The sequence below is a fragment of the Leptosomus discolor genome, chromosome 7 (assembly GCF_034619465.1).
Source record: "Leptosomus discolor isolate bLepDis1 chromosome 7, bLepDis1.hap2, whole genome shotgun sequence".
NCBI classification, from domain to species: Eukaryota; Metazoa; Chordata; class Aves; order Leptosomiformes; family Leptosomidae; genus Leptosomus; species Leptosomus discolor.
Genome location: NC_141397.1, coordinates 37,952,755 through 37,974,155, shown reverse-complemented (window position 1 = coordinate 37,974,155; position 21,401 = coordinate 37,952,755). Strand labels below are relative to the sequence as shown.

General features: G+C 46.8%; 1 protein-coding gene across 1 annotated transcript; it reads right to left on the bottom strand.

Annotated features, from left to right (window-relative positions):
- Positions 1–4,492: 4,492 nt before the first annotated feature.
- Positions 4,493–7,378, bottom strand: A4GNT (alpha-1,4-N-acetylglucosaminyltransferase). The gene is made up of 3 exons (XM_009948684.1): positions 7,265–7,378; positions 6,063–6,512; positions 4,493–5,104 (listed from the first exon to the last, which is right to left on the bottom strand). Exons 2-3 carry the CDS (start codon positions 6,465–6,467, stop codon positions 4,493–4,495), a joined length of 1,017 nt encoding a protein of 338 aa, XP_009946986.2. The 5' UTR covers positions 6,468–6,512; positions 7,265–7,378.
- Positions 7,379–21,401: the final 14,023 nt, after the last annotated feature.

Sequence of the window (21,401 nt, the reverse complement as noted above, 5' to 3'; positions counted from 1 at the left end):
AACCCAGGGAGACACTGAATAACTGTGTGCATGATGCTAAAAAGCCAAGATTTCCTAGACTCTCCTCTGCTAACTCAGAGGAAGAGGGGAGAGTGGTTATTGCTGCCTATTTGCAGCAGAAAGAGTGCCAAAATCAGCTCTTTTGCACTAATTTCAGTTCCCAAAATGTTGTTTGCAAGCGGGAGGCGGCAAGACATTTCTCCAAGGCTCTGTCCCACCAGGCACACAGCGTGATGGTAGCATGGGCAGGGCAGGACAAGGGCAAGCAGCTGCCAGGCTGATCCAGCCCTGCCTGCAGGGTTTTCCAACCGAGAGCCTAGCAGAGCCACTTTTCATGGTGCCTGCATGTGTCCTGGGATGAAATGATCCCGTTCTCATCTCTTTTTTTGATGCTGAAGCAATCACAGGCTTTTTCCCAGGAGTTATCTGGGTTTGCACAGGGTGGAGTCAGTTAATACTGATACTGCAGCCAATGACATCTGCAAGCCCATCAGCATTTTCAATCCCATGGGACTGCTTTTCCACCCCTACACCAGGGTCTCCACTACCTTAAACGCCAGGATTACTTCATCTGCATGGTGCTTCCTGTGTCTTTGCAAGGCTGGTTTGCCCTCAGTCCAGCTCAGCAGCACTCAAACCTATTGCAAACCCTGCAGAGTCGTCTCTTACTCTCAGAGACAGAAGGTCTCCTCGTCCTGCCCTCCATAAGCCTCTTCACATCTCTATCTTTGCCTCTCTCTAGTCTGCTTAGTCAGTTTGTCAGGCACCTAAATAGCTTTTTGCCTGTAGTCCTGTCTCCCACTGGGGCCCCTCCCTGTTGCATGCAAATACTAGGGGTCAGTGACTGCTCTGAACCGGTCTGGGTTGATCTGGGTGGCTCTTTTAAGCACTTTTTTAGCTTTACACCTGTCTTACCTGACCCTCTCTTCTTTCTCACCCTTCTCTCTCTCTTTCCACTGCTTCAATATGGGAGGAGACAGGAAAGCCTTAATTCAGGGCTGCAGCTAAGCTAGGAAGAGGTTGCACGCTGCTGCAGACAAGGCATGAAAGCCTCCAGAAACTGTGGATCAGTGTTGACATTGTAGTTAACCAGTTTCCCTCTAGGGCTTGCTCATTTTTTATCTTGTTTGGTGCCTACCTAAAAACACCAGATCAGCAAGCCCTTTCCCTTCCAGGCTTGTATGGCCAGCAGAGATCATTATTGTTGTTATTGCTGTGATATATATACTGTTAGCAGCACTGCAATGTCAAACAACCCAAATCACTGCATCAGGGAAAATGAAGTGTACATATATAAGTACATGCATACATATATATATAGATAGGTGTATATACAGGTGTAAATACAGCCCTGACTCACAGCTGCATGTTATGTAGACCTGTTGGGTAATGGTGCATAGTCCCTGCAGGTGAGGTTTTATTGCATGAATTAACCACTCCTAAAGACAAGAGGTTTGTAGGGACCACTAATTAAAAATCCCCTAAGGATCTACGGCATACCCCAGGGGGTAGGCTGTGTTGCACAACCTCGTTAATATTAACAAGGTCTTCACGCACCAAAGCCAACCGTGTTTCAGCTGCCCGTCAATGCCGACCTGCTGCTTAGCAGCATGGCTGTGATTGCCCCATCGCCTGCTTCAGGCGTGCCTGTGAGTGCTGCAGTCTGCTGGCTTTTCCCCTCCATTTCTCACAGAATGCTATATATAAGCTTCAGCAGGGTGTTGGTAAAAAAATGATGGCAAAAGCCATCTTTATCACCTACGAGGGAAATGTTGGTATTCCTTCACTAGGACTGAGATTTTGCCCACTGGGTGATGAAGACTTTGCCCTCGAGGGGTGTGGGTCAATCGCAGAGGTAGCAGATAGCACCACCCAGCAGAGCTTAGAGCTGAAGGCAGTCATTTGTACCATTTCCACTCCACTGTGCAAAAACCAGCTCCGCCAAAGTGCTGGTAGAGCTGGGTCTCAGAAAGAATGATGGGCTTTTATTTTCCAGGCTGGGCAACAGTGTGTTTGCTGTCCCAGCTCACAGTTGCTTGGTCAGGCTGTTGCATGGTCCTTTTCTTTGCAATCCTTAGCCTTTTGCAGGGAAATCTTTCTGTTTCCTTCTCTTCCACCCTTCCCCATCACCATCCTGGTGCCCTCCTCACCTTCCTGAACTACTCAAGGCTTCTTCACTCCCTGCAAAGTCTAAGGGTGCCCCAGGTGCCAGCATTCCCCTGCTGATCTGGGAGCCTGCAAACTTTGGGAGATGCCTTGCCACAAAGAAGAGAGGTGTCAGGAGACCCAGACGCTGCTTGTGACCTGCTCGAGCAGCTTCCCAACCTCCTCCGGAGTCTTCCCAAATGCAGACATCGCCTCCCTTTCTCAGCTTCTCCTCTCACCAAAATGTGATCTCCTGGGACTCATGCCAAGCAGCAGCAGCTCACTCAGGCAGCTGCAGGAGAAAGCCCCCATGCAGGTTCTTCATCAGCCATGCTTGTTGCCATCAAGCCCTGCTTTACTAAAAGTCCTGACAGAAAACAACAGGCAGGAGAGAGAAGTGAGACAGGGTCGGACCTCATTTGCAGAGGAGCTGCTATGTAACACAGCAGAGCCTTGGAAATGTTTCTCGCCTGAGCTCATCTGCAAAAGGAGCTCGAGTGGGTGAAGTCTCCACCTGTCCTGCAGCCCCATCCCTCCCTTCCATGGACACAGCCATTGCCCGGAGAAGGGAGCCTGGAGAGTTGAGCCATAGGGCAGAAAAAAGGCAAATTACTCACTTGTTGCCAGAGACAGAGATAATAGACGGGATGAAGACAGAAGTGGAGCTATGAACGTGGGCAGAGGCAGCTGGGAGCAGCCTGGGGTCAGTCCAAAGCCATGCAGGGAACAGGGAGGACTTTCTAGGCTGTAACCCTACACTCCTCCCCTGCATCTCCTTAGCCCAGGAAAGTCAAAGTCATGGAGGAAAAGCCACTACCGATACCATAGGCAGGCAAAACCTGCTGTAATGGAGCAGAACACAAAGCTAAACCAGTGCAGACAGCACTGGGGTGTGAAACTCATGGCCTCAGGCTGAGCCATGAGAGCTTCACCCTGGGAAAGGGAACAGCAAAATATTCCCCCATGCCACGTTGCTGCTCTGACAACCCACAGCGCTCATCTTGGCTGCCCTTATGCTGGTGCAGCTTGACTGACTATCGGTTACTGGTGGGGGGACATGGGGCTGGAAGGAACCTTGAGCCCCATGTCCGAACACAGCACGAAGCGCACGTAAACTCTGTGTGGAGAGGGTTTTCTTCTCCCAATTAATCCTGCTGCGACTTCTAGCTGCAGAAAGTGGGCTGTCGATTGCAGCATGTTCATTAGCTGCTGTGTTTACAGAAGATAGCATTGTGCAGATGGCAAACATTCGATGACTGGCAACTGATCCACCCCCGCCTTTCTGCTCCCAAGTTAAAAACAGCTATTCAGACAGACTTAGAAAAGATTTGCAAGCTGGGATTCTTTTCCGGGGGTTGGGTGGATTGGCAGAGCAAGGAGTTGCATCGCTTTCTGGCAGAAAAAAAGTCACTGAGTGCACTGTTTGGGTTAAACGGGATTTTCGAATAGCAGGACAAGGTTGACCAGAGCTACTGCATCTCATTTCCAGGGTAGTTGAACTCCATTTATTTCAAAGGGATTTAGGAGCCCTGGAGGGCCATCCCTATCCTTTCTTTGTGCCTCAGCATCTCCTTTCCGTGAGTAGGCATGACTCTTTGCAGCCAGAACTGACCTCGGAGGATGGGACACTGCAGCTCTTTCCTGGAAGGAGCCAAAGTAAAAGTGCAGGAGTACAGACATTTAAAAGCGGGAGTCATTTTCCAGGGGCATGCAGGGGAAAGCAAGCTCAGGAGTGGTGGTTTATTAAGCATTTTATTTTCACTTGCACTGGTAAGGTCCCTCTCAAAAACGTAGGGTGTAAAGTTCATGTGAGAAAAACACAGATTAATGAAAAGACAGTGGTTTGCGCTTCTCTTCATTAGCAATTACCATCATCCATCCTCTGCTACACATTTACATTACACTTGCCTCAGAGGCTTCTGCCCAGTCCAAAGCCTGTTGTGTTTTTAACTTTTCTGACACATGGGTAGCTGCCAATAGGGCCAAGAGGTGCAGAGATGAAATTCCTCCCAGGAGGCCATGCATCTCTTTAGGAAATTTTCCCTTGGAAAAGTTCACTAGTAAGGCCTGTAAGTCGTTTTGATTCAGGAAGGTTTGGTTCATGAGCACCAATAAGAAAACAGAACTGAGGTAAATGTGTCCTTAGTGTCACGGGAGGCAACGTCCAACAGATACCCACCACCATTCTGCACATGTTCCTTAGTGTCCCAAGGGAGTAGGGATGGTGGTGATGAAAAGGTCTGTCTTTCTCCTACAAAGCCAGCTACTGACACCAGTGCTGACTGTGTTTTGGGCCCAGGATGGGGAGGGCTGGAAGGAACACCCACCCCTTCCCCCTTACATCATGTCATGCAACATCCTCAGAGTGTGTGAAATCCCTCAGCTCTGCGTTTTGGATCAGGTTCTGGTAGGTGGTGGGGCAGTAGGCTTTGTAAAGGTTTTCAGCCAGCGTGTTGCTGCCCGCGACCACGGTTTTCCGATTGTGGTTCATGAAGTTCCACAAGTGCAGCGCATAGGAGTGGTTGAAATTGGGGCTTTTGTCCCACACCTTGTAGTACCGGCTCCAGGCTGGATATGGTATGGGGTAGAAACGCTGAGGATTAAGGAAGGAGACGTTCTGGCAGCTGTGGTCCTCAGTGCCTTTGAAATCCGTAAGATTGCAGATGGTTTTGAGCATCCTTGTCATTAAAAAGGGCCCCTGGTTCCCCCAGACATTCCCATTGTACTTGAGAACAAAGTTTTCCATGCAGTCCCAAATAAATTTGTGGTGGGCAGGGAAGCCAAAGATCCCATTGCTGGAGAACTGCGACTTCTGTGCCGCTAGGAAGCTTTCCTCAGGGATGGGCCTGATGGAGATGACATCTGTGTCCATGTAGATGCCCCCGTACTTCCAAATGAGTGCCAGTCTGCTGGCATCAGAGCTGATGTGGACCCAGTTCTTCTCCTGCTCCGGGACAACCTGCAGGTTTGGAAAGGCAAGATAGTGATGCCACTGACAGAGAGCAAGCCACGTCCAGCCATTGGATGCAAATGGCACTATAAAAGTGCACCTGCACACCTGCAAAAGTCACTGGCTGCCTTTTCTTCCTTCAGCTATTGGATTTTATCGGAATAAGATAAGGGGGCAGTACAGAGCAATGCTTTGTTAATATAAAGGAATGCAGGAACATTTCATGGGTGTTTTGATGGAACTTACAATGTTAAATTAATGACACCATGAATCATTGCCTGCTATTTCAGTGGGACACAACCCACTTAACAGACTCCCTGATCACTTCCAGCTATTTGAAACAGGCTGAAGGGTTTTCATTGGCACTGTTGGTATTTGGAGTTGTTTTTTCTCAGGAGACGGAAGAGTTTAGAGGAAATACATCTGCCCTGCACAGAGATGGAGCCAAACAAATTTGACAAAAGCTACTTGCAAGAAGTTTGCCAGGATCGTATTTCTGGGGTGGAGCTTACAAGATCCCACCTTGGTTTTGTGTATTGCTGTTACAAAAACTAAAATGTCTCCCAAATCTTATCTACTGCAGGCTCTGTCAGTGTGTGGCAGCATTAACAAGCGCTCAGATGACTCAGACAGCACATTTTGTTCAACCAGCTTCTGTCGAGAAAGACTATTAAGCAATGTTTTATCAAAACATGTATGCAATCTATTTTTACCAATGTTTTGTTTGCCAAAAAATCTGATTCTCCAGATAGGGGGGGAAATGCTGATAATGTGTTCAATAAACAGATTAATACACTGCAAACATGGCAAAAATTAACCTGTTCTGAAGTAAAAAAAAAAAATTACTAATTTCACATAGCCAGTCCTGTGTTCCTCCATTCATTTTAAGGCTACTTCAGACTTTCCCCCTGCCCCTATTTATAACTATTTTCCTATTTCCCTATTTGCCCCTTATTACAACACTTACCTTGTTGTACCACTGGAGCAGAGGGGTCTCCTGGAAGACAGTTTCCATCTGAAGAGGAAAAATGAAGACATTCTTCATAGAAGACAAAAGCGAGAAGGCTGCATAGCTGGAGTTCATGTCCAATGCTGTGTCATTCGTAAGTCCCTTCATGAAGAGGATGATGGGCCGGTCCTGGTAAATCCTGGAGGCAGACTCCACGGAGCAGGACACCAGCGGAGGTGGCTCCAGCCGCTCCGTCGTCTCCAGAAAGATGATGCTTTTGCCGAGGTTCAAGACCTGCTCAGGTGTCAGGAAGTGCTTGGACATAGGCATATAGGAGAAAAAGCAGCCAGACAGCAGGGAGATCTCATACAATATACCTGAGACAAAGAAGAAGCAGAAGCATATCTGGAATTTCTTCAACATTCTTGCTTTCCGTGGGCCTTTGGGGTCATGCCTCAGATGTGGTTGCTAAGGAGAGACAAAACCAGCAAAAATATACACCAGTGTTATTACTTAGCAGGACCGGGAAAAGGTAGGACATAGCTTTGGACAGCATAGCATGAAGGCAGTTTGGTGAAGCTCATGCCTTTTCCCCAGGACAAGCCTGGCAAGATGTCTCATGGTGCAGAGGGCTCTGCCCTGTGGGGTGACATGCTGCAGTCCCACCTCCTCATCCCCAACAAGGCAGGGGGAACCAGGAGACGTCTTGGAGGAGGGACATGCAGCTTTGTCTCATGGCACAGCTATGTAGTCATTGGGTTGGCAGAGAGGGAAGGACCAAGGGAGAGATCAGGGAGAGCAAGGTGAGAAGGATCACCTTGTCCCATGGCAAGGCAAGGGCCCCCAAGCCCATCCCTGGGGACAGCTGGTGTAGCAAACTGTTCCCAAGTGCTGCAGCATCATGCCAATGTGTGCGTGTCCACAAGCAGGAGATGTCCAAGGGATCTGAGGAGCAAGTGTGCTTCTGGAATTAGGTGGCCAAGGGGACTATAAATGCCAGTGAGGGGAAGGTCATGATTACAGTTTGGCATCTGTCAGCCAAAGATAAAACATTAGCATGTAGGCACCAAAGTCCTTTGCCTGATCTGGCTCACGCTTTGACCCTGAAGGCCGTGAGGGACTTGGGTCCTGCAGGCTTGAGGGCTGCAGAAGGACCAGAGAGGGGCAGATTTAAGGATAGATAGCAGATGGGTTTGTACAAGCAAAGAACTAGGACCTACCTGGATTATTGTTCTCACAAATCCACATTTCCAGCTTGTTTTCTTGCCATCACGGTGGCTGGGCTCCCTTAAAGCCAAGCTCCCTCGTGAAGACACTCAAACAGTCTGAAGCATGCAAAGAGACTTCTGAAGGCAGGAGACTGATACATGGAGGAAAACTGGCTCTGCTGCAGGCCAAATCTCAGTCCCAGAAACGGTTTGGAGCCAATGGGACCCACCTAGAAGGACAAAGAAGGGACAGCTTTTAGGTGAGACTCATCTCATGCCTACATCAGCCTGACCCAGCTCCTCATTCCTGGTCTCACCACAACATAAGCCTGTACAGGATCAGGGAGTTCCTGCTGGTGAGAGGCAGGATTGAATCTTATCTGCATTGCACTGGTTGACAGGCTCATGATGCAAGGAAATTCCCTCCTGAGGTGTCACCTGGTTGCTCACAGCCCACATTTGCTCTGCAGAGATCATAAGCCAGGGTCCAACAGAGGGAAGACACTTTGAATGACAGCCAAATGTCCACACAACCCCTGGAAGTGTTTAAATCTGGATTAATGAAAAAGAATGGGAGGAAACACAGCTCTGTGTGCTCAGATAATTAATGAGACACATTACCATGTCACCCAGCCAGAATATAGAGAAGTCCACAGTGTAGCAAAGCCCGTGGAAATTCTACTGCAAGCACCGAGTGCATGCATGAAGCTGTGTCAGCTCCTGATCCATTTCTCAGAGCTAGGTCTCATCAAATTAAATATTAAAGTAATGACTGTTCCTATCAGTATGGCTTTCCGTGCTGCATAGCAGATTTTGTTGGTTTTGATTGCCACTGCACAGTTTCTCATTACATCCTGGGTTCCCACAACAGCATGGGTGAAGATACCAGGGGTGAAGTGGGTGATAATGCTATAGCCACCAGGCAGCAACGTGGCTGTGGGTATGACTAGCTAGACAAAGCAGTCTGCAGAGGAGGCAATACTGCTTTTTTATTATTGTTTTTTCCCCATCTTTTTTTTTCCCAATTTCTCTCAGTGCCCCAGCACTCTGCAGAGGAGCCCCTGCTGTGAGAGGCAGCACCTGGCACCCAGGGCCTCCCTGCAGATACTGAATTTCATTGGAAGACAGAATGGACAGCAAATACAAGTGTTTTGGAAACGACTTGTTCCCAAGCCTGCAGATAACACAGACTGTGATGCAGAGTGCTTCAGCCCCAGCAACGTTCAGGTGCAGCATGAATGCCAACTGCTGAGCCCAGCGCGAGAGGGCTCGGGAAATATCAGCAGAAGGGAGATGAAAATAAACTACGTTACTTGAACTACAAAATTTCCTTCCATGTTCCCCTTCTGTCTCTTTCTCAGACACATGCTTCTGACTTACTCCAGCCATTTGAAAATAAAACAGAAAGAAAAAGCTGCCCCCTTGCAGCTCCCTCACCAATATCAGCTTGGCCAGATTTTCAGGCTTTTTTTTTTTTTTTTTCCCAGTCCCGGCTCTGACCTAAACCATGCCTGCTGCTGTTTCTGTGCTGCTGTTCCAGTGCAGTCCAGAGACTGGAGCTCCCTCCCTCTGTTTCTTGCAATTTTTATATCTTGATGTTACTCTCTTGGCCATGTTTGCTTGAAGCAGAAAACCCAGGCTTTGCTTTGATTAGAAATGGGACCATCAGGACATTCCCATTACCGGGTTAATATTTCTTTTTTGATGGCCTAAAGATCTGATGTCTCAGGTCTTTATGAGCAGCCTAGCAAAAGCGGTGCTCGCAATAGTCGTTCAAATTTAAAATAGTCCAGGAGGCATTTTATTTGCAAATTATGGGGAGAGAATAAGTAGACACTCCAACAGAAACCAGCTCTATGTACAACATTGTGAAGAGAAATGCGAATCTTCATCGTCTCATTCTGGGAAATTGTTTTGCTTGGTTGGTTTTCCAAAACCCCTATGCGGGGAGTTACAAATTCTCATCACATTTGACCTGGAGGCTGCTGTTATCAAAATGTTCACTTCCCTGCTCAAGTTAAAAGGACTGCAGAACTGAATGTTAAAAATAAATCCTAGCCATTGAATAGATTACCCTGCTGAGTGGGTTGCTTTTCTAGATGCAGCAGACGGCATGCTGGCTTGATGGCCCATCTTGTAAAGATATTTCTTTTCTCGGGGCAATTTCAGTATTTCAAGTGCAGGATGAAAACAGGTGGGATACTACAAGAGAGATTACTACGAATACCAGTGCACTACAGCACTGTGACTGTTGTGTGATAATTCCTCCGAGGTGTCCATGAGACACATGTGGCAGGAAGGTACAGCAGGATTTTTCAGTAAATGCCACCGAAGGGAGCAAATCAACCTGCCAGGGTGTTGGCAGCCATGCACACCCCACACCCCCTGCACATCACAGCCTGACACCACAAATGCCAATGGCAGCCTGGCCAAAGGGATCCCTTCCCAGGGCAGCCCACCGGACATAATCAGCCCCGCAGGGACTTGGAACATGGGCTCAGCTTACACAGGGACCAAGTCTACACCTCATTTGCCAAAAAGATTTTTTAAAATAAAATAAAAAACCAACACCTGCAGCTTTCAGTTTGCACAGCCCTTTAGTTCAAATCTGATTCAAGTTTTAGACTATCTGAAGCAAGTCACCTGCATGATGAATTCCAATTTTTGCACTGCAGGTAAATAATACACATTTGACAATGCCAAACTCTGCTGTCACTGAATCCTCATTCCCATGGCTCCTGGGCATCCCTTGGGACTCAAAAGAGAGAGTCTTGTCAATCTTGTCTATGCTAAACGCTGCGGCTTTCCGCTGAGAACCAGAGGGTTTTGCATTTGGGTCCACACACACCCAACTTGGTGACTGTCCTTATTTCTCCTGGCAGGGGGAATAATCCCAAGGCAGTCCCTGTTTGTAACACACACATCACTTGAACCGACACTGGGTTTATTTTCATGTCTTCACAGAATCTGCTCAAGTAAATTACAGCTACGAACAAGCTAGCCCACGTGCATGCACTTCAAAGCCAACTTCCTTACAGATTTAACACCAGGCACATTTGGAAACCTCTTTCAAATGGAAAACCTGTAGAAGAATATAGAGTATTCACTGCAGACTATAATTAATGCAGCCGTTTGGACGTCCACATGCAAACGACGGGGCTTCTTACTGCACGGCTTCTCACCTGCTTTCTGATTATACAACCTGACACATTTAGAGATAAAGCAAAACTCACCTCTTGGCTGCAAAAAGCAGGAAAAGCGTGCAGTCTGTGGAGAAGCAAAGCCAAGCTGAACCACACTGGAAGGTATCCACAGCCGGTGGAGAGACCTTTGCCTGTGCCAGAGGAGCTACATTGCCTCTCTACTATCTTCTGCCCTGCTGGGGCTTAGAGCAGCCTCATGGCTTGCTCTCCACCAGCTCTGATGTTTGCATTCTTGGTGTGCTGAGATAAGGCCGGGCAAGGAGCTAGGGCTGTGTTTCAAAGGTGCAGGCACACAGGAGCATGCAGTGTAAGGTCCTTTGGGCTGCCAAAGGTGAGTCTCGCTGCTCTGCAAGAGTCAGAAGAGATAGGTGGGACTGAGCAAAGTGGGTGCCAAAAGGCAGACCATTTGCACCATTTGGGAGTGGTTTGCAGCATATTAAGCCTTTTCTCTTTCTGTCTAGGACTGTGCTAATGGAGGCTACTTTACTGTTCTTTGCCCTACAACACTTTGCTGGAGTGGCATTGATGCTCTGAATACTTCCAAGGAAGGTAACAACAGGGCTTCCTACACAAACAGATCCCAAATAACACCTCACATCCAGAACTGGATGCCTGACAAGCTCGCATGCCTGCCCAGCTGCCCATTGGAGATCAGGCATGTGAGGAGGTTTGCTGATCTGTCAGAGCCTCTGCTTGTCCCCACAAGGTGTCCTCAGGATGTCTCAAGGGGTACAGGAGCACCATCAGGTGCCCCCAGGACTGGGATGACCCACCTCAGGTTGGAAGGATTCCCCAGAGCTTTGTTTGCCCTGGGGTCTAAGGGCTATGAGCTTCAGTGGTCATCCTGTGCCAGGACAGCAGAATTTCTGAGACAGAGGTGGACTTGTAGCATCAGAGACCTCCCAAGTGCATTGCTCCTGCAACCCTGACCTGTGCTGGACCAGCACCACTCAGCCCATGCGAGGAGACTAGAGCATCCTGCTGGGATGCAACCCCTGGCTCCCAGTCACCCACAGCAAGCAGAATCTTTGCAGCTTCCTTCCTGCTCTTTTTGCCTTCTCCTCCTGATTTTTGGCAAGGCTATATATCCAGGGCAGCTTTGTCCAGCCAACGAGCGCCGGCAGCCCCGCATATTGTGCACATGCAAGCATGGCAAAACCACTCATTTGCCACTCAGAAAACCATCTTTCTCCACCAATAGCAACCGTTTAGTGCTCATAAACTACCAAAAAGCACTCAGCTCATCCCTCCACAGCTTGTGATGGCAGCAAAATGCCAGCCTGCCTGCTCTTAAAAATTAGCCACTGAATATGCCTAGGCTGTGCCTGTTCACTCCTGGCCAGCTCCGGGGCACCTCACCTCGCCCCACAGCAGGGTGCAAAGGGCCTGCCCGCCCCCCTCCCCCCCCTCCCCGGCTTTGTTTGCATTCCTGCATACGTGTTTCCTGCTGCGGAGAGCTAGTGGAGGATGCAAGAGCAGCTAATGTTGCCACAGCCAGGCAGAACAAACAGTCCCCATGGAAAGCCATTGAGATATTCAGGGCTTAATCAGCAGATAGCACCCTGGACAAGAATGCCAGGAGGTGTCCAAATCCAAAGTTGTCCCTTGGGCAATGACGTAGGTGAGGAGCCCCCACACCCCGACACACCTTTCTGTGAGAAACCCTTTCCTTCAGCAAACACTCGCCCAGGTCTGTTGTTTGCAGTCTGACCAGGAAGGAAATAGGATGGCCAGTGCCCAGCTCCAAAGCTGGAAGCTTGGCCAGGCATGAACACATCCATCCATCCATCCATCCATCCATCCATCCATCCATCCCTTCCCAGTGCATATATGTAGCATCTGCTGAGCCTAGAGGATACATTAATACAGGGGCATGCGTGGGAGCAGATAGCAGCTGTTATTAAAAGTTTCAGCCCAGCTTTTATCTTACACAGTGTGAAAGCATCCCTCCTCCTGCACCAGCTCCCCCCATTGCTTGGTGGGAATATTTGGGAAAGCACTTTAAGCCAGAAATGGGGTTATTTATCTTAGGGGATTTGTCTTTCTACCCCTGCACCTCTGCAGGCAGAGCCCCAGGATTTGGCTGGGCTCTGATCTCCTAAATGAGCATCTTTGCCTCAGAAACATGCTTTTGAGGGCTGGACTTATCCTGTCTCTTAATATGTCAGATGAAGTGAGGCAAAGCTCTTTGAACCCTCTCAGATCCTCACCTGGATGTCATGAGCTGTCAGCATCTCACCAGGACTCTGCTCCATTCTCCTGCTCCATGGTGTGATGGGCCAGATGCCACTGCCATGGCCTTGCCTGTGCCCTGCCAACCCAGTGAGTTTGGGCTCCCAAAAGCCTGCTGGAAAGGCAGTGGGGGGACGACAAGCAGGCTCACACACACCAATGAGCCCAGTCTGCATGACGCTGGGGGCTGTGCTGGTGGATGGGGCACTGCCAAGTTACTTGGACTGAGATCGCTGCATGCTTCACACCCCCACAAAAAGCATTAAATACAGGGAGTAGTCAAAATCCTGGTCTGCTCTGCATTGCCCTATATAGAAGCCTGTTTTCTCCTTTGCTACACGGGGAGCCCAGAGCAAGCAGAGGCTGTGCCAGGTCCACCTGCATCCCCAAGGGCTTGGTGGAATGGCTGAGGGAGGCAAAACTCACACCCCTGTGTCACATAAGACATCTGCAGCAGACTGAGGTCTCAGTTCCCAGCGAGGCTGGGCTCTCCATGAGCCCAACCAGCCACTGGTCTGGATTTGGCACCAGCAACATTCAAAACGATGATTTCTCACCCATTCAGAGGAGTAGCCAGGGCCTGAAGGCAAGCATCCCATGTAGGCACTAGTGTTCCCCTAGACACATAACACATTATAATATTTCCATATGCACCCTCAGCATCACCGAAAACAGGTTGTTAAATAATATTAAACAATATCTAATTTTCTAAACCTTACCAAAGGTTAGCGCAGAGGTTAGAGAAGTTCCTTGGGGGCTTATTACCTGCTCACACTTCCCATATCTCCCTTCTGAAACACAGACAGTTGTCCCAAATGAGCCAACTGATGCTGTTGTTTGCTGAAGTAGCTCCAAAGACCTCTTTCTAGAAAGTTTCAGCCCACCTGACAACTATCTTGGGAAGTTACAGCAATTAAACTCAGGTACCTGTTGTTCAGGAGCTGTGGTTGGTGCCCTATGCACAGCTCATCTTTTCACCATCACCTTCCACTGTTTTGCTGTGCACTTCCAAGATAAGTCTGGCTCAGCCTTTCCTATGAACTCTTAAATAGGGAGAGACAGTAACTAGACCCCCCTCACCTCCTCTTGTTCTGGGTTGGGCAAATGCAGCTCCCTTGACCTCTCCTTACAGACCCTCTGTAACCAACCTGGTGGCCCTCCACTATGCCCTTTCTGGTTTTCCAATGTCTGTCTTATACTGGGGCCCCAAAACTGGATGCAGTAGCCAGCTATGCACTCCTAAGTGCCAAGACAAGGGGATTACGCCCTTCCTCGCCCCACGATGCTCGGTTTTGAGTAAGACCTCTGGAAGACCAGTCTGAACGTTCACAAATACAGGAAGAAACGTGCCTGGATTTGCTCCCTTCATACACTGATCCCTTCAGGCATCCTACTTGCTGTTGTTAACTCCCAACATGTATATCTTTTGGTATTTACTGAAAGCCTGTGTCTTTTTTAGAATTATGTTGATACGGTAGAAAACTCATTTGCTCCTTTTGAGCAAGTTATAAAGTAATGCTTTCTTTGTTATTTTAACAAATTATTATGTTATTTTATCAATAGCTGTCACTTGGGCAACTGTAAACCACTTGTACCTTACATGCATAGGGACAGAAAAGAAGCGAAGGTCTTATCACTTTTTTATGAACAGAGGGACCCAAGAATTGCATGTCTCGAAAGCGAGTTTGTCAGTCAATTCATAGGAAGGCAGGGCCATAGGCACTAATGCATGAAGGAAAAAGTATTAGAGGAAGGAATGCAAGGAGGTGAATTGTGCCAAATTACAAGCAATTGTAAAGCAATGTGTTTGTGCTTAAAGGTTTCCATATTTATACTTCTAACACTTGCAATGTCCACACAGCTTTAGAGATAAAGCAAGTGTAACAACTAAACAGGCAGCCACCATATCTGCAATATGAGAAGAGTTTACTTTTATATGCCTAATTTTACTTTGTTAAGCTTTTTGGAACTTCCCAGCTTGTGATAGCATCACTCCCTGCAAACACACGTGCTTTATTATAGCCGCCTTCTGCTTTAATTTAATCAGCCTTTGTGATACGAATTTATACAAAGTCATATCAGGACTTTGGGGAACTAACTGATTTTGAGTGTTTTCTGCATTGGACAGCCTTTGTTTTTTTAAGAGGGGTTGTCAACTGAAGACATTTGTTGGTACAACATAGAGGGAGATGGTTTACTTGGGGGGGGGCTTCTAAATCTGCTTTTACTTCATGGAGGCTTTTTGTGCTGGTATATCAGAGTGCAAACACTATTACACCTTGGGGGCCTTACCTGGCAAAAAAAAAAATCTAAAAATCTCCTCTCATTAGAAACAGCTCTGTTCCCTCTGAACAGAGCCAGTGTAAACTACCAGTTTACATGCTACAGATTCTATTTCAGCCACTGAGATTCAGGCTGTGTCAATCCTGCAGTCCTCGCAAGGCAAAACCCCCCAGCAATCAGAGCCCACCAGCAATTTGCAGGCTGTTTGTGTGTGAGCAGGGCCGTCCAGAGCAAATCCACCTAGGTCCTACCCACTGCCACAAGCCTGGTTTTGCTGGACCCCACACAGCTCCTAGCCCCTGAAAAAGAGAAACACTGGAGGATGGTAAAACTCCAGACAAGTGGTTGTTTTGACTCTTAGAAAAGGGGGTTTTGTAACACAACAAGCATTTGTAAACACTCTGTTAGCACAGTGCCCTGAGCAGGTTGATCTACCCCACACTGATCCCTGCTGTCCCTCTGTTCTGCTCAATGGGGACAGAGCAGCTGATGTCATCCCCTGAATAATACCAGAAGGAAAACTCTGGCTGCACCACCAGGGGAGCAGGCATGTCCAGTCCCACCGCTGTTATTGTGAGAAGGTGGATCCAAACACACAGCAGGGCCAGGAATCGGGTGCTGAGCAGTGATGGATGCACGTCTGGAGTAAGTGCATTAGAGATCTACAGAAAAAGTCTATCAGAAAATCATGCTTGATTTTATTACCATTTTGTGGACAGCCACCAACAAGAGCTTTCTATATTCATGAATTCATCAGATTCATATTTCAAAAATAATATGGTGTTATTATTATTATTGGAATGAGTTTCTCTATTATGTACTGACTGATTGTAACTACTTACTGCCTCCAGCACAGGAACCACCTAAAGAATAATACAAGCGAATAATATTTCTGTAGTGGTTCCTACAGGGTCGTGCTAAGTTTTTTTTTAAGTGAGAAAGGTATTAACCAGAACAACAGCAACAATCATAACAGAAATAAAGTCATTATAAGTTTTTTTTTTCAGATAAATTTAGTTTGGGGCACATGACTTAGGCTTCTGTAAGATTTTTCTTGATTTCTTGGAGCTCTGCCTCTAATAACAGCTTCACACTTTCCGCCTGCTTTATCCTATGTACGGAGGAAGGAAAGGAAAACAAATCTCAGTGGAATGACTTCCTGATCCAAAGATTGCGAATGAAGACAACAAGTCTGTTTGCTTCAAACCCCTTATCGACACCTATAAGCCCGTTTGTTCCCATGGCCCATGTGTGCCTCCTTGGCTCGTGTACTTTGGAGGTGGGGCTTTCCCTGCTTGTGGGCACCTTTAGTACTGTAGCTTTTATTCTCGCAAGCTTGTCTGTAAAACGCTGTGCATTGACAAAGAGCAGAGGAGATGAACCAACTGACCATAAATTATGCACTTGCAAGCTAAATCTAGATAACTAGTGGACAGAGCGGATAGGCTGTGATAGATGGCTTTCCTCCAGCTAGCTGACAGCTTGGGGAGTAGAAAAAAGGCAGAAGGGGCTGCAGAGTTGCCTGGGAGGCACCTCAGCAACAGTGCTAGTGTTGCAAATCTGCAGTGGGTAAGAAAAACTTATCTACACAAAGTTAGATAAGTAGAGACGTCCTTTAATAACGATGCGCACCGGGGACATGGGATCCTTCCCAAAGATGTCCGCTTGCACATTGCAATCAACAGATATTTATACAGTAAATTCATACATTGTTAATTTATACAATACATATTTAATTTCATCCTTTCGATGATTGGTTCTTCTTTTCTCGCTTCTGATGCAAATTAGCGCGCAGCCTCAGTCCTAGTCCTCTGTTGTCCTCTTTTGAGTAGGTGGTGTAATTTGGGTAGGTGGACCGTGAGTCGGAGGTCTCGACCACTCCCCGAATTGACCATGTGTGGTCAAGGAACATGTCCTTGGCTCGCAGGCTCTTGGCTCGTACCTGCTTTGGTCATGATTCAAAGATTATATACAATGGGTACCATCATAAATCCTGTCTTGCAGACATCTTGGAGTACAACATACTGTCCTTGTTTCTAACCACTAAGAGATTATTGGTTAATGAATACCTTAGGTCTGGAATTTTACAGAGGCATGCTAGCAGCATAAGCAATACAGATTTTATTTTATATTTAATCATTTATTCTATTTGAGATTGATCTACCTAAAATTATCACTAGTCATCCTTACTAATATCTACTAATTAGAATTCTTGATATTCAAATCAGAATAAGAGGAATAAGGGTTTTTCAAACAGCATCACTGGTGCTTAACAGGTTTCAAGTTTCTCTGGTTTCTAAACTGCAATCACCTGGTGAGGTTTCTATGCTTACAGATTTCAAAACACGCACACAGGTCTAACATTTTAAATTTAATGATTTTATGCAACACTAGCATGGCCCAGTATCCCCTGCCATCCCAGAAGGGTTTATGGTAGAAGTAACGAGTCCCTCTTCACCCTAGTTATTTCTTCCCCATTGTGATCAGCAAGTCCCCTCACTACCTCTGTCAGGCTCCTTCCTGACCTCCCTTTCATGCGATCAACATGGTGCCCCCATCCAAAGAGCTGCCATGGCATTGTAATATAGAAAATTAGCAAAACACAAGACTTTCCAAGAGGCCCAATCTAGTTGTCAGCATATTTTGACGTGAGTCCAGTATAGCATGGATTCAAAAAAGATGGGATCCCACCATGCCAAAACACAACATTTGGTTGAGCATCTGCCAAAACAAAACTAGCAGACTGCTGGGAAGACTGCATTTTCAAGGGTTTTATTTTTTGTAGGCATGCACAATGGCAAAGAGGATCACTGTCAGCGTCTTCAGCTCCCCAGCTTATGTGAGCAAGTACCTGCTGATAGCTGGGTCAGCTGGAGGGGACATTTATTACAAATGCTAGGTAAAATTTAAACTTATGGCCCCAGTGTGATGGCAAGTTGCTCTGCTGTCACGTTGCTCTGCTGTCACACTATAATAATCTTGGCATACTCCCATCCAGAATTCAGGATTTTCCCCTGCAATAATGTGGAATAATTCTGCTGGTAAAGGTGGCAAGGATTGGTGAGTGAAGGCAGACAGTTACCTGGAATAAGAGGTGGGGAATGAAAACAGCCACATCTGCGGCGAAAGCAGGACCCTGGAGGGGACCCAGATGAAGCGTGAGGGGTTGGGGAAATCTCCATCCCATTTGGGGAGAAGCAGCACATGGTGTGCAGAGGGGAGAGCAGAGATTTCTAATGAGTTTTGTGGGTCAAATGGCACTGATAGAACCCCCACAAGCAAATGGATTATAAGGAAAGTAAGGGAAGATAAGGAAAATGAAAAGCATGAGCTAGCCAGCTATGGATGTGTTAACCCCTTTTTAGTTATACATGAGATTGTAGGACAAATTCTGAAGGAAACATTAATTAAAGGCACTGAGAAAAATGAGATAAAGTGCAACACAGGTTTACCAAAGGCAGTTTGTGCCAGACTGTGCTGACATCTTCCTTTGATAAGATAATTGGTTTTCCAGACAAGGGAAATTTGGTAGATCTAATCTATCTAGAGTTCAATAAAGCATTTGATATGGTGCCGCATGGGAAATTATTAGCGAAGCCTGAGAAAATGAGAATTAACAGAAGAACTCTGAAGCAGACGCAGCAGCAGGATTGTCACGGGGAAACAGGACCAGCGACAGGTTGCTGGTGGGCATTCGAAAACCCTGTCTTGAGGCTGATCCTGGTACAGGCCCTCCATCCCTACGGCTGGGAGCAGACTGGTGAAGTTTGCTTACTTGCCTGGGTTTTCCGCAGCGGGACTCAAATGCGCTTGGAGCTCACGACCTTGAATACTTTGGATGGTATCATTGCTGCAGACTTTGTAGGGATGCACTTGTACCATGAGATGGCAATGTTGTTCCACCAAAGAGCATCACTCTCCTCATCTTCCAGCTCTAGTTCACTGTCTGGACACATTTCAGCACGTACTCCAAGAAATATCAGTGACTGCAACTGTGAAATGATGATGATGGTGGAAGCTAAATCAGTCCCTGTGTGGCACAAGCAATGTGGCTCTGGACAATCAGCCTTCGTGTCTTGAGACTGAAAAGTCACAGGTGACATGGGAAGAGAACACATTTAAATACGCCAGGTGAGAAATAAGGCATTGCTATCTTCACTGCAGATCCAGTTCAAATAACCTTCCCCAGCGTACAAAAAAAAAAAAAACACCAAAACCAGGCAATGTTGCTCAGGGTAAGTGCGAACACATACGCATGTGTGCATGACAGAGAAAGAGGGAGAGTAGGAGACAATTTTATATAAAAATAAAATCTGCTTATCCCTTCCTTGTATTTTTAGCTTAAATTACACCCAAATGCCATCTGATCAATTCAGCTGAAATGAGCCCTTAATCCTAATAAGTCTTGATCACCTTTTTAAACCTGGCGAAACAGCAGGGAATATATTTGCCTTAAGTATTAACACCTTGATTCAAATTTCTTTGGCATGTATCTAACTTACATAAGCATAAAATGTTCCCGTTAATATTAAACAAGAAATTGGAGAGGGCCAAAGAAGTGCTTTGGGCTGCTTTTTCTCCCCACATATCATGTCTGTTCACTCCAGCTCCTTCCTCAAATGAGAAGGTATGGAAGGTACATTAAATCTTTACGAATGCACCAATTAAGGAAGCAGTGGGTTTCTCTGCCTGGGCTGAGCTAAATACACCCCATTCGGTCCCTTTCTGTGTACTAGAGATGTTTTAATCTAAAGGAAGGCAGAGAACATCAAGCGAATAAAAGGCTTCTGAAGACACCCGATATGAAAATAGCTGATGCCGAGTTTCACCTGTTCTGTGACAGATTTAGCCAAGGATAGGACTCATTATTTTCTTTAATTCTTTGATGAAAGCATGGAGGAGCTCATTATTCCTCAAACCTAGAACAATTTTGTCAGTTTTAATAAGTCTTCCAGGGGAATTTTAAATATTGAATTTGCCAAAGGATGCTGTCTCAGAGAAATGTGGGTGTTAGCAGTCCACTGTAACCCTTCATTCAATCATTAGCCACGATGATGCCTCCTGAATGTTGAAATTCATGTATTATTACTGTTACTTTCTAGATTTCTTACCTTTTTTTAGTACCAGGGCCATCACTTCTTTGCCAGTGGTAGCCTACACAACAAAATTGTTCCTTTCTCCCGCTCATTTCACAGCTACCCAGAAATTTCTTTATGTTGTCTATCACTCACTAAATTATGGGTTAAAGTTGTAAGAGAGGAAGGGCTGGTAGGCAGAACCTCTTTTTATAGCAGTCTTGCACAAGCCTGCCCCAGCTGTTCCAAACTAGTGTGGACCCAGTGGTGTAAATCAAGATGTATTAATTTGTATGCAGTTGTGGTTATTTTTCCCAGCTGAGTGTTTGATGGGGGGGTGGGCGGGGCTTTTTCTGGTAACCTGCTCATCACCCTTTGGGCTCATCAGTAGACCTGGTGTTGAGAGCGCTTGTGGAGTGTGAGCTTCCCTGGCCCTGATGGGAGAGGAAAGGTGTGGGGGAATCCTGAAGGTGGTTGCATTTCCATTGCTAACCAAGAACAAATTTAGTGTCAGCAGCAGTGAGAGCACCGGCAAAAAAATGGATGGTGCCGGAGGTGCTCCCATGGAGATGGGGTCAGCTGTGCCAGGGAAGGTGATGGGAGGCATCAAGTGTGCCACTGCAAGTGGGTATGAGGATGCGGATGAAATAAGCAGTGCAAACCTGCCTGTACTGGGAAATAAAGCAGTGAGAAAAGAATAAAAGTTATTGTTGCAGCCTGATTTGCAGCTCAGTGCTCAAAGTTGTAGGTCAGCTGGGTGGGAGACCCTGTGCAGGTCTCCAGCTCAGCTTTCTTCTGGGAAGACTGAATATAACCCATTGGGAATGTGTGTTACCCTGCAAGTTCACCTCCAAAGCAGGTGGAGGTAAAACTTTTGCAGGATGTTGATTTCTAATGGATACATGGAAATAAGGCTCCCCTCCTGGAATCCACCCAAAAGGCCACACCGATCTCACAACCTTGAGCAACGTGAGTCTTGGTCTCCACCTTCTACACATTCTCCTGCAGGACCAAACACTGGCTTTTTAAATCCTTTGGAGTATTACCCTACGTCACCTCCTTACAGCCGGAGCACTGTGGAGATCCCAACATGGTTGTGCAGATATCCCTCCTCCTGTCAGCATCTTCCTTACTGGAGCCCTGCAATGACTGAACAGCTGTAGAGCTCCCCTCCCATTTAGCTGTAAATAAAAGGATCGAGGTCTTCACCTCTGGAAACTCATTGTGACCCCATCATTATGCAGCCATGCCCAAAACATTGTATTAAACTGGCAGGGAACATAAATCTGTGAGGAACTAATGAAGATGCCTAGGACCACTGCTGTCCATAGCTGTCTTGTTAAGATGATCTAGGAA